Source organism: Myotis nattereri (assembly GCF_964212035.1).
Source record: "Myotis nattereri genome assembly, chromosome: 15".
In the NCBI taxonomy this organism is placed as follows: domain Eukaryota; kingdom Metazoa; phylum Chordata; class Mammalia; order Chiroptera; family Vespertilionidae; genus Myotis; species Myotis nattereri.
Window position 1 is genome coordinate 39,174,533 of NC_138090.1, and position 13,082 is coordinate 39,187,614.

Below are 13,082 nucleotides of genomic sequence, written 5' to 3' on the forward strand. Positions count from 1 at the left end.
TTAAGAGGATGCCTGCATTTCCAGCTGTCTCTCCCTGGAAGACAGCAACCCTGCTGCTTTTCACAGACAGATGTTATGTGGGCACCTTTGTCAGTTCTGGTGCTCTCTGCTTGGGGGCCCAGCTTGGGGATTAGAACCCAGCATTCTCAGTGGCAACCCCCACAGCTGAGATATCTCTCCGGAACTTCAGCTGCTATTTGTGGGAGCCCGGCCAGCCCTTTCGTGCCTCTGACCTACCTACCAGTCTCTATGCAGTCTCTACATTCAGTTCTTGGTTATCAGGGTTCTCTCTAGCTAGTCTTCAGTTCATTATTCAGGGTGGTTTCTTTGTATTTTAGTTTTAATTCCAGTTTGGTTCTGGGAGCATGTCTGTGTCGCATCTACTTACTCCACCACCATTTTTAATCTCCAAACACAGTTATTTTGGGGGGATCAGATAAGAGGTCTGTAAATTTTAAGTATTGTAAATATTTTTTTCTTCATCTGTGGTTAGCCTTGTCATTATCTTAACAGTTTGTTTCTCAGAGCAGAAGTTTTTAATTGCGATGAAGTGCATTTTATCAAAATTATCTATTATGGCTTGTGCTTTTGTGTCCCATTTAAGAAATCTTGTTCTGGCTGGGTAGCTCAGTTGGTTAGAACAAAATACTGATATCCAGGGTTTGGGGTTTGATCCTCAGTCAGGGCACATACAAGAATCAACCAATGAAGCGTGGAGAGAAACCAAGATGGCGGCATAGGTAAACACCGGAGATTGCTGCCTCGCACAACCACTTCAAAAATACAACTAAAAGACAGAACAGACATAATCCAGAAGCACAGGAAGGCTGGCTGAGTGGAAATTCTATAACTAGAAGGAAAGAGAAAAGCATACCGAGACTCAGAGGAGGTGCGATGCGGAAATAAAATACAAAGGTGCGGAGATGCACGCGGAGAGGGCTGGCAGCTGAGGACATGGTTGTCTTTTTCAATCGGGAGGGAGTCTCAGGCTCTGAGCTCCAGTTCCAGGTGAGTCTCTGGGGACCCAGACTCATACGGGAGAAACGGGACTGTCTGGCATCGGTCGGAACTCGAGGGCAGCTTTCTCTCAGAGTCACTCGCAGCAATTGCCGGGGCCTCTGAGAGCAGGACTGAGAGCAGCCATACTGCTTGCTCTGCCTGCCCTGTTGATCCCCTGGGACCCCGCCCCACCCAAGCTGTGCACAGAGACTTTTGCATATGAAAGGCCCGGCCCTTTGTAATCTGAAAATTACTTAACAAACTGCAGCTGCCCCAAGGCCCCAGGGCAACTTGCATTGCTTTACAGCTGGCTTCTGCTGGGTAGCTTCAGGCAGAGCCTAGATTAGCACCTCCTTAGATCCAAGAGCCAGTGTACCCACTGGTCAGAGTGGGACCATCCAATTATAACTCCTCAGATCCATAAGGGACACACTCAGGGGGCAGACTCCATGAGCACCAAAGCCCCACTGAAGCAAGTCTTGCCACATAAGGGTGTCTTCAGCACAGAAGTTCTCCCACCGTAGATACAGCTGATTCTCACACCCAATTGGCCTGGAGGTCAAATGCTCCCAGTTTTACCAACAACAATCAAGGCTTAACTACAACAAGACTGGGCACAAATCCCACAAAGGGGTGCACCAAGAGTGTCTACCTCAGGTAATTGGGGAGGCTGAGCCACTGGGCCCTATAGGATACTTAGCACAGAAAGCCACTATATCAACACAGTGAAGCATAAAAAATGCTGAGACAAAGAAACAGGACACAAATGACAGAAATGGAGGAAAGCAAACTACTGGATATAGAATTCAAAACCACACTTTTAAGGTTTTTCAAGAATTTTCTAGAAACCGACGATAAACTTAATGAGACCCTCAAGAAATCTAGTGAGACCCTCGATGTTGTGATAAAGGACCAACTAGAAATTAAACAAACACTGACTGAAATAAAGAATATTATACAGACTCCCAACAGCAGACCAGAGGATCGCAAAGATTTGAAATACGAAGAAGCAAAAAACACCCAACCGGAAAAGCAAAATGAAAAAAGAATCCAAAAATACGAAGATAGTGTAAGGAGCCTCTGGGACAATTTCAAGCGTACCAACATCCGAATTATGGGGGTGCCAGAAGAAGAGAGAGAGCAAGATATTGAAAACCTATTTGAAGAAATAATGACAGAAAACTTCCCCTACCTGGTGAAAGAAATAGACTTACAAGTCCAGGAAGTGCAGAGAACCCCAAACAAAAGGAATCCAAAGAGTCCCACACCAAGACACATCATAATTAAAATGCCAAGAGCAAAAGACAAAGAGAGAATCTTAAAAGCAGCAAGAGAAAGAAACTCAGTTACCTACAAGGGAGTACCCATACAACTGTCAGCTGATTTCTCAACAGAAACTTTGCAGGCCAGAAGAGAGTGGCAAGAAATATTCAAAGTGTGAATGCCAAGAACCTACAACCAAGAATACTTTATCCAGCAAAGTTATCATTCAGAATTGAAGGTCAGATAACGAGCTTCACAGATAAGAAAAAGCTAAAGGAGTTCATCACCACCAAACCAGTATTATATGAAATGCTGAAAGGTATCCTTTAAGAAGAGGAAGAAGAAGAAAAAGGTAAAGATACAAATTATGAAAAACAAATACACATCTATCAACAAGTGAATCTAAAAATCAGGTGAATAATCGAATGAACAGAATGAACTGGTGATTATAATAGAATCAGGGGCATAGAAAGGGAGTGGACTGACTCTTCTTGGGGGGGAAAGGGGTGAGGGGGAAGCGGGAAGAGACTGGACAAAAATCATGCACCTATGGATGAGGATAGTGGGTGGGGAGTGCGGGTGGAGGGTGGAATGGGAACTGGGTGGAGGGGAGTTATGGGGGGGAAAAAAGAGGAACAAATGTAATAATCTGAACAATAAAGATTTAATTTTTAAAAAAGAATCAACCAATGATGCATAAATAAGTGGAACAAATTGATCTCTCTAAATAAATAAAATACATTTATTAAAATCACAGAAGGTAGCCCTAACCGGTTTGACTCAGTGGATAGAGCGTTGGCCTGCGGACTGAAGGGTTCCAGGTTTGGTTCCGGTCAAGGGCATGTGCCTTGATTGCTGGCATATCCCCAGTGGGGGGTGTGCAGGAGGCAGCCGATCGATGTTTCTCTCTCATCGATGTTTCTATCTATCTCTCTCCCTTCCTCTCTGGAAGAAATCAATAAAATATATTTTTTTAAAAAGGTGATTTAAAAAAAATCTTTGCCCATCTCAAGTTAGAGATTATCTCTTGCTCTATTTTTTCTTTTTGTTTTTAGAGTTTTAGCAGTTATGTTTAGATCTTAAGTCTTTTTTAAAAAAATTGTTTTGAGCCTTAGCCAGTTTGGCTCAGTGTATAGGGTCCCGGGTTTGATTCTGGTCAAGGACACATACCTCAGTTGCAGGCTCCCAGCCCTGGTCTGGGGCATGCAGAAGGCAACCAATCAATGTCTCTCTCTCACATCGGTGTTTCTCTCTGTCTCTCTCTTCTACTCGCTCTAAAAAAATCAATAGAAAATATCCTCAGGTGAGGATTATTAAATAAATAAATAAATAAATAAATAAATAAATAAATAAATAAAATATGAAGGATGGAATGCTGTTCTTCCTAATAAATTCTTAAAATACAATTTTCATTGATTTTTAGGGGGGGAGGGAGAGAGAGAGAGAGAGAGAGAGAGAGAGAGAGAGAGAGAGGAAGAGAGAGAGAAACATTGATGGGAGAGGCAAATAAGGATCGGCTGTCCCGGGCATACTCCCAGGCATGACTGGGAATTGAACCAGCAACCTCTCAGTGCACGGGACAACTACCAACCAACTGAGCCACACTGGCCAGGGCAGTCTTGATAATTTTTAGTTAATTTTTGGGTATGGTGTGAGGTAAGGGCTGAGGTTCATTTCTTGCTATATGTGGAAATTACTGTCTTTTTTTCCCCATTGAATTAGCTGGACAGTATTTTATCAAACATAAATTGTACATATATCAGTTTGTTTCCAGACTCTTTTTTCTGATTTGTTGGTCTATGTGTCTGTCCTTGTGCCAATGCCACATAGATGGTTACTAGAGCTTTCTAGTGAGTCTTGAAATCGTGTAGTGTAAATAGTCTTTGTTCTTTTCAAAATTGTTTTGATTAGTTTTTAACTGAATTGTAATGAATATTTCTACAAAAATTTTATGAGTGTTTCCATGGAGGAGAAAAAAAACATTTTTTTTATATTTTCTCTAGTCAGTTTAGATAATTTTTAACTTTCTGGGAGTTTGTTCCCCTCATTTATGCTGCCAAATTTGTTGGCCTAAACTTTTTCATAATATTCCCTTGTAATCCCCTGTATTTTATGTAGAGTCATTAGTGGTGTTTCTTCTTCTTTTTTTTTTTTAAATCCTCATCTGAGGATATGTTGTTTTTTTAAAATTGATTTTAGAGAGAGGAAGGGGGAAAGAGAGAGAGAAACATTGATGTGAGAGAGAAACATTGGTCAGTTGCCTCCCATATGTGCCCTGACCAGAGATTGAACCCTCAATCCAGTTACGTTCCCTGACCAGGAATCAAACCTGCAACCTTCTTGATTAGGGGACGATATTCCAACCAACTGAGCCACGTGACCAGGGCTAGTGGTGTTCATTCTTTTTTTTTTTAATATATTTTTATTGATTTCAGAGATGAAGGGAGAGGGAGAGAAAGATAGAGACATCAATGATGAGAGAGAATCATCGATCTGCTGCCTTCTGCACACCACACACTGGGGATTGAGCCCGCAACCCGGGCATGTGCCCTGACCAGGAATTGAACCATGACCTCCTGGTTCATAGGCCGACACACAACCACTGAGCCACGCCAGCTGGGCTGGTATACATTCTTGATTTTGGATTATAATTGTTGTGAGAAATGAATGATTTGATACACATAAGTCCCTAAGATTAGTGTTTGGGTAGGGGTAGGGTACCTAGATTTATTATCATGGGAGAATGGATGGATAGATGATTGGATGGCTCAATGGACAGTGCACAACTGATTCAATGCATAAAGGAACAGTATGTGTGTGTGTGGGGGGGGTGTGAATGAAGTCATGGACACTCATTAGACACCCTCAGATAGTTTATTAGAAGCTTAAAATGGAGTCTTATGGGATCTTTCTCTGTGTGCTCCCAGGAATAGATCAGATCTGGACATAGGACAAGGTGATATCACCCTCAATCTCCAGAATGTCCACCCTCTGGAAGGCTGAAAGGCGATGGGAGAAGTCAAAGAGGTGCTGGCCATTGCCATAAATCTTGAAACGATCGATGCCACAACGAATGGACAGCTGCAGGGAGAGGGGCAGGTATGAGGCTATGGCCAGGACAGAGGCATTGGAGGGAAGTGGGAAAGAAAGCCAGACTCACATCAAAGTACTGGCCACGACCAAACGGGTTGTAGGAGATCTTCTTCTCCTCGGATCCCCACGAGCCGTTCAGATAGCTGTTCCGAACCACGGTGTCCTCGGTCAGGCGGGGGTTAATGTGGAGAGCCACGTCTCCGGAAGATCCCACCTTGAAGTTGATGGCAAAGCTGGGGACAGAGAGAGAGATGAGAGTCAGGAGGTGGCCAGCACCTGGCCCCTCAAGGGACAGAGGGCTCAAAACTGGACTCCAGGGTCAGAGGGAGAAGGGAAGCTGAGGACTCCCACCTCAGCCTCAGTTCCGTACCTCTTGCCTGTGGGAGGCACGTAACCCTTGACTATGATGGTTTTTCGGGCTGTAAGCCCCCCTTGCAGTTTTCCCATAAATGGCACAGTCTGTGAAAAGAGAACACGGGGTCCCATCATCTCTCAGGTCACCAGAAGCCAGATGCAAGGACAAATTTTCAGAGAGAGGCTCCTACTAGTCCTGGGAAATATCCCCAATTCCTGTCCCCTGCCCCACTCTGACCACCAACTCCTTTTTCCCACTTCCTGTCCCCAACACCCTTTGCCCTCTCAGGGCTCCCCGTGGATCAGGGTTCCTAACCCTCCTCAATTCCTGCTTCTCCACAAATTGCCCACCATAGAGCCCTAAACTGCAGGGCTCCTTACCGGGTTGAAGATTGGGGGTCCCTGCATGGTCTGTGAAGTGAGAAAGAAGAGATATTATTCTATCATATTTGACAAATATTGATGGCACACATATAACATGTAGCATATCGCCAGGTACTGGATTGGTACTCCTGGTGACCCTCCCAGTTCTCACCCTCCCCCACTACATGGCCACACAGCCCTCCCACTTACAGGCAGGTTACTCTGCGGAGGCATGCATCCAGAACCCTACATGGATAGAAAAGGTAGGAATGGTGAAAAGACCAGGGTCCCCTGCCCCAGGACCTCCTCAGCCACCAAGCCCCCATGTCAAGGGAAAATGTGTCATCTATCAGCAGGTACTTACAGGATATGCTGGAATAACCATGGGGGTCTGTGGGCACAGAGGGAGAAGGAGGTGATGAGAGGGACTCTGAACGAAGGCCTGGAGAGTGTCAAAGACCCCTGCCCACCACCACCACCCAAGGGAACTCTGGAGTCAAAGGGTGGCACTCAAATGGCCCATTAATGGAGAGGGACTTGCTGTTTAGGGATCACCACCACTTTGAAAAAACCTGATAAATTCTATTCTTGTACCCTCTCCTACCCTGGCTTCCTGCTGTTCCCCCAAATCCAGAAGCTGCATAATGAAGTGTACATACCTCCAGGCCCATATAATACCCATGCTCACCTCATCCCCAACCACCATGCCCCTCACTCCACATGCCCACCGCTGGGGCAACGGGGACTCCCTGGAACCAGCCAAGTCCTGTCTGTCTCAGGCTCTCTCAGTCTGTGTGTGTCTCCTGTTTCTCTGTTTCTGTTGCTGTCTCTTGTCCACACCTCCTCTCAGGTGGTTCCCTCTGCCCGAAACACCTTTCCCTTCCCTAGTTGACTTTTATTAACTCTCTATTTCCTCTTCTTTCTAATGATCTCTTCTCTGTCTGACTTCCATTTTGAGCCAGCTTTTCTGAAGGCCCTTTTCTGAAGGCCTTATCTAGTTTTCTTTCTAAAATGCATCGATGAAGCATGATGGTAAAATGAAGTCCATAGGCCTGTGACCACCGTACAGATAAACACATTCCCGACGTTTCTTCATCAGGGAGCAGAGGAGCAGTCTGAGCACAGACCCCGTGGCTCTGCCACTTGCTTGTCCATGACCTGGGGCAAGTCACTTAAGCTCTCCCCATCCCGGCCCTGATCATTGTGGCCAACACCAACTGGTGACATAGTAGACTGCCCTGGTCCTCTGGGTCCATGGCATCACCCAGCAAAGGGTGCCAGGAAATAAAGGAATGTGGGAATGAACTAATTAAAGAAGGAAGCAGCCCAGGCCGAGTAGCTCAGTTGGTTAGTGTCTTTCTGATATGCCAAGGTTGTGGGTTTGATCCCTGGTCAAAGCATATACAAAAATCAACCAATAAATGCATAAGTAAGTGGAACAACAAGTCTCTCTCTCTCTCTCTTTTCTAAAATCAATAAATTTAAAATTAAAATAAAACAAAGAAGGAAGCAAATAAGAGAGGGGGACCCTACACACCTGGCTTGGGGCTGGCTGGCCTCCGATGAAATTGATTGATTGAAGCTCCAGGTCCCCATCCACTTGCAGGTGAGTGACCATCTGTAGAGGGATCCGGTGCCCAAACTCATAGAATGGATTTCCATTTATCACCACCTGGAGGGCAGGGTAAGGTCAGAGTCAACATCCATGCCCTGGGAAAGGTAGAGACAGGAAGCAGGGAACAGGGGTCTTTTTAAGTTGGGGTCAAAAGTCTTAGGGTGAGCTTGGATAGCTTCAGAGTCAGGAACCTAGGAGTCCACAGGTCACAGGTCAAGCTAAGGTCAAAAGTCAGCTCACAGATTAATGGGTAGGAGAGAACATAGAATTTAGTCTGGGGATAGAGAGACTCGAGTCTAAGGCCCGGTTTAAGCACCAAATGAGTTGGGTTGGAGGTCTAGCTCTGACATGTCTTAGGTGTGTGACCTCAGATAAATCAATTCACCTCTCTGAGACTTTTGTTTCCTCATCTGTAACATGGGGCTCACTCTGGGATTGTTGGGAAGGTTAAAAGCCAGTGAAGTATGCCAGAGGCACTGTGCAAGCCCCGTGATCATATCTTGTGATCATATCTCAGCATGTGGTTCTAGTCAGAGTGCTGAGCAATGACCATGAATGAGGCCAAGAGCCAGCTCCTCAGGACTGAGTGCTTCCTACATGCTAAGCACTTTCCATAGTGATAGCAACACCGTGACCCTCTCAACAGCTCCGTGAGGCAGGACAAGGGATTGTCCCTGTTGTTCAAGAAACCAGAGGCTCCAGTGCATAGAGTGACCAGCTCAAGGTCACACATTGGGGAGTGGCAAAGCCCAGACTCAATCCTTGTCTGTCCAACCTCAAACCGTGGTGCTAACCTCCAAAACTGATGTTAGAAATCTGGTGCCCATATAAGGGCAGATAAAGTCCAGGTGGGTGCCCAGCCCTGCAGTTCCCTTCCAGGGGACCCTCCACATTGGTCACATGGGATGCATGAGCACAGGGCATCTGCTCAATGCCATTTGTGGGGAGTCAGATGCAGGGATGGAAGGAACTCAGAGCGTGTCCGCCTGGAGCCCTACAGTCACACAGCACAGCCACACAGACTTAAAAACAAAGACAGGGAAATAGATCCAGGCTGAGAAAAGACAGGATGAAGGCCACCTGTGGGGGCGAGGGCACTGGGGGGGCCTGAAGGGGCTTCGGGGGCTACAGGCATTTGATTTTAGACCAAGCGCTGGCTAAATGGGTGCACTCTCTTTGGGAAAAGTCGTCTGAGCTGTGTACACAAGGCGTGCACTCTTTTGTACCTGGGTCACACTTCACTAACAAATAAAAAATACTTGCACAATAGCAACTAGTCTCAATGTGTGAGTCTCATTTGGACCTTGATTCAAACAAACTGGAAAACAGCAAACAAGGCGTTTAAGGGTATGTGGTGACACTGAGCAAGGACGGTAGTTTTTTAGGTGTGGTCATGACGGCATGACTGTGTTTGTAAAAACTGAAATACTTATGAATGAAATTGTATGATATCTGGGGTTTGTTCTGAAGTGAATCGGAGGGGAAGGGAGAGGTAAGGATGAAAGCAGAGGGCACCGCGACTGGAGCTGGCCAGGGAGACCGCGTCACTGTACTCGGTGCTTCCTGTGTGTGTGTTCAGAGTCTCCACAGCAATAGCAAAAATACACATTTCACAGGAGCACAAAGGAACAGATGATATACATTAAACATATTAGAAGCCTCTCCCCGGGAGGAATGGGGAGGAGAAAAAGAGATAAAAGAGACATTTTTTAATAGGCAGGAAAGAAGGAAAAGGGAAAAGCTCGGTAGGAAGGGAGGAGGGAAGGGGGAGAGAAAAAAGAAGAGAGGAGGGAAGAGGAGGGAAAGAGGGAGGGGGAGGGGAGGAGCGGGGAGAAGAGGGAGGAGAGGGAGGGAAGGAGGGAGGGGGAGCGGGAGGGGGAGGGGGAGGGGAGAGGGGAGGGAAGGCCGGGCCCTGAAATTCCCACCTTGTAGTGCTCTGGCAGGACCATGAACACCAGCTCGAAGGGGGTGCCCTTGCGGAAGGGCATGCTCCTTTTCTTCTCCTCACTGCCCCACTGGCCGCCCTGCTGCGAATTGAAGACCACCTTGTCCCAGCCATCAAAACGGGGATTGAAGTGGAAGGCGATGTCGGCCCCGGGGCCCTGTCCCGCCACGAAGTTCACGGAGAACCTGGGGGGGGGGGGGGCATGACGAGTTGTTCCCCTGGCCCCACCTGCCAGCCCAGGGAGCCCTCCTCTGGGAAGCCCTCTCTGCCCCACCTTGTTCCAGGTTCCCGATGGGGTGGCCTTGGCACTGCTGACCCAAGACAGGAGGGGTGGTTGTCGCCTGAGTTCCAGGAAGCAGACTCCCATCTCCACCCTCTCCCCTACACTCGTTCCCTTTCCCTTTAATTTTTAAAAAAATTTATCTTTATTGTTGAAAGGATTACAGATGTCCCCCTTTTTTCTCCCATTGACCCCTTCACCCTGTACCCACCTTTTTTCTCCACTCCCTTTCCTTACTAGCCTCCTCCTCTAATCCCTCAAATAGGCCTGCCCCTGGGATCCCTGCGTTCACCTACAGTCACCATGGGCACTGCCCTCGGAGCCCTGCATCTATCAATTCAGGCCTCTTGCTCCCTCCCTGGCCCTGTAGGCCGTTCCCCACATGCACCCAGAGGGACCCGGTCAACACCCATCCCATCCAGGCAGGCACACATGTGTCTCAGGGCCTGCACTGGCTGTTCTTTCTGCCTGGAATGCCCTTCCCTCAAAGATACCCCAGGCGCCTCCCTCACCTCCATCAGGTCCTTGCTGAGATGTTCCTTTCCCAGGAAGGCCTTTCCTGGCCACCCTATTTAAAGGGACAGTGCCACGCCCCTCTCCCCCACATCTGCTCCTGATCACCTTCCCTCATTTGACTCTATAGCATTTATAGCCATCTGACATTTTATTATGTTTTTTTAAATACATTTTTATTGATTTCAGAGAGGAAGGAAGAGGGAGAGAGAGAAACATCAATGATGAGAGAGAATTCACTGATCACTGGGGATCGAGCCCGCAACCCGGGCATGTGCCCTTGACTGGAATTGAACCTGGGACCCTTCAGTGTGCAGGCCGACGCTCTATCCACTGAGCCAAACCAGCTAGGGCTATTATGTGTTTATTTTATTATTTATATATTTATATTTAAAATATATTTTTATTGATTTCAGAAAGGAAGGGAGAAAGAAGAGGGAGATAGAAACATCAATAACAAGAATCATTGTTCAGCTGCCTCTTGCACGCTCCCTATGGGGAACTGAGCCCACAACTCCAGCATGTGCCCTTGACCAGAATCGAACCCAGGACCCTTCAGTCCATAGGCCAACGCCCTATCCACGGGACTAAGCCAAACCAGCTAGGGCCAGGCCTGTGATTTTCGTTCATGCTATCACACCCACCAATTCCAATTTAGCAGCCCAACTCCGGGGCCGCCTCTTATGGTGAGCCTTCCAGCCGCCTCCCAGCTGCCTCCCAGCCCCTAGGGCTCTCCACCTGATCTGATCTCCAAACCTCCCCCCCACCCCACCCCCCCGGACTCCCAGATCAGGGCTGATCTTTAGTCATCAGGGGTGGTGGCCTAGAGTCCCTCCCCAACCAGGGTAGAGGAAGGTCAGAAGACCAGAAGCCCCGTTTATAGCCCCCCTCCCAGCCTAGCCTGGCCTGGGGAGGGTCTTACCTTTTCATATGCTCGCTAGCCACTCCTTGGATGTAAATGGACATTCCCACGCTGAGACCTCCAGGGATGGGCTTGTTGTAGGGCAGAGTCTGTAGAAGGGGCTGGGTGAGGGGCCTTGAAGGCCATCTGCCTATTGAAGCCTTTCCCCCTCCGTGAGAGCCCCCCTGCTTTTTCCCTTAAGCAAGGGGGAGGAAACTAAGGGGTGAGGGCTCAGCATGAAGACGAAGAGGGCTGAGAGTTCGGTGTGGACATAAACAGCCTGAGTGACAGGTGGGTCCCCCAGAGTCAGTATTAAGTAAATTAGACCCAGGGGCAAGATGGGTGTCTCTGAAGTTCAGGGTGAGAGTAAATTGGTGTATGGGGGTCAGGGTGGAGCTAAGCCAGGCCTGGGTGAAGGCCTGGGCCCATATCTCACCGGGTTGTAGGTGGGCTGGTAGCCGGGTGCAGGGACAAAGGCCATCTTGAGAGTCTGGGCTGGTGGCTCGTCCTGTGAGAAGAGCTGCAGGAGTGGGAAATGGTGACAGATGCTGGGTGGTAGCTGCCTTTTATACCCGAGGAAAAGGGAGTGGCAGGCAGGGCAGGGTTCATGAGGTCCCTCTTCTGAGCAACCCAGGCTCACATCTTCTTCTAACGTACCCTCTGGTCTCCCTTCTCTCACCAGCCTCAGTGGTAACCTGTCAGAGCCCAGATCATTGGGCCAGGCCTGGGGGGACTCAGGTCAGGGACCCCTCCTCTAGAACATTCTGCAAAGAGAAAGTGCTAGTGAACTTTGGCCCTGCCAGTGCCTTATCAGAGCCCATAAAACTCTACCTGGACCTTTGTTAGCAGAGGGAGGGTAAGGTCAGGGAGGTTGGGCAGGGCAGGGCTGCAGGAGTGGCCCGGGACAGATGGGCAATGGGAGCAAGTGAAAGCAGGGAGGAACTGGGTGCTCTTGATGCTCCAGGAACTGTGAAAAGACCTACATTGATTGTGTGCCTACTACATGCCTTCTCCATGACTTGCTCTTGTATACTCAGTGGTTTAAATCACAGACTTCTGCAGCCAGAGGTTTGGGGTACAAATCCTGCCTCAGCCACTTCCTGGCTGAGTAATCTTGGGTCAGTGCCATAACCTCAATTTGCTCATTTGCTCGTCTGTAAAATGGGGATATTAGTAGTATCAATTTCACAGGTCCTTGAAAGTAATCACTAAGTTAATAAATGCTCAGAACAAGACTTGGTATATAGAAGGCATTACATTAATGTTTGGTCTCTTGTACTCATTCCCAACATAAATCCAGGGTGGTGGAATTATATGTATATGGATGAGAAAACCTAAAACTGAAAGAAATGAGGCAGTTGGCTAGATAACAATGGCACCCTCACCAGACTTCAGCGCCAGATCCCATTAAGCAGTGAGAGGGGGTCAGGAGGGGTGAACACCGCCCTTGAGCTGCACCCCTGCTTGCTCCATCCGTGCCAAACTTTCTTTGGCCCTGCCCTGTCCACTGCCAGCTCTGCATGGTCATCACCTGCCTGGGTCCCATTCCCATTGGTTAAAGCTCTCTTCCCAACCTTCAGCACAACTGCCAACTGTGGTCCATGGATCACAGTGCATATTAGCTCCTTCCCACTTCTCCCATCTCCAATAAGGACACCAGGTTCTTGACTTTGCTTTATTGTTCGTGGGGTGAAGGTATGGCCCTGGACATGAAGAAATCAGTGCCATGGAGTTATAAACTGGGAGACTGGGTGAG

The 13,082-nt window shown here is 48.0% G+C and overlaps 1 protein-coding gene across 3 annotated transcripts; it reads right to left on the reverse strand.

Moving 5' to 3' along the window:
- Positions 1-4,689: 4,689 nt before the first annotated feature.
- On the reverse strand, positions 4,690-13,024 carry LGALS4 (galectin 4). Of its 3 annotated transcripts, XM_081106717.1 has the most exons (13): positions 12,584-12,955; positions 12,334-12,480; positions 11,984-12,090; positions 11,763-11,846; positions 11,348-11,436; positions 9,613-9,817; positions 7,610-7,744; positions 6,437-6,463; positions 6,283-6,318; positions 6,091-6,120; positions 5,726-5,814; positions 5,423-5,588; positions 4,690-5,343 (listed from the first exon to the last, which is right to left on the reverse strand). In XM_081106717.1, the coding sequence occupies exons 4-13, from the start codon at positions 11,805-11,807 to the stop codon at positions 5,197-5,199; spliced, it is 969 nt and encodes a 322-aa protein (XP_080962843.1). In that variant the 5' UTR covers positions 11,808-11,846; positions 11,984-12,090; positions 12,334-12,480; positions 12,584-12,955; the 3' UTR covers positions 4,690-5,196. The 3 variants fall into 3 exon arrangements, with proteins under 3 accessions (XP_080962843.1, XP_080962844.1, XP_080962845.1); XM_081106719.1 differs by lacking the exon at positions 6,283-6,318 and having other exon boundaries at positions 5,120-5,343; positions 11,984-13,024; XM_081106718.1 differs by lacking the exon at positions 6,283-6,318 and having other exon boundaries at positions 11,763-12,999.
- Between the last annotated feature and the right edge of the window lie 58 nt (positions 13,025-13,082).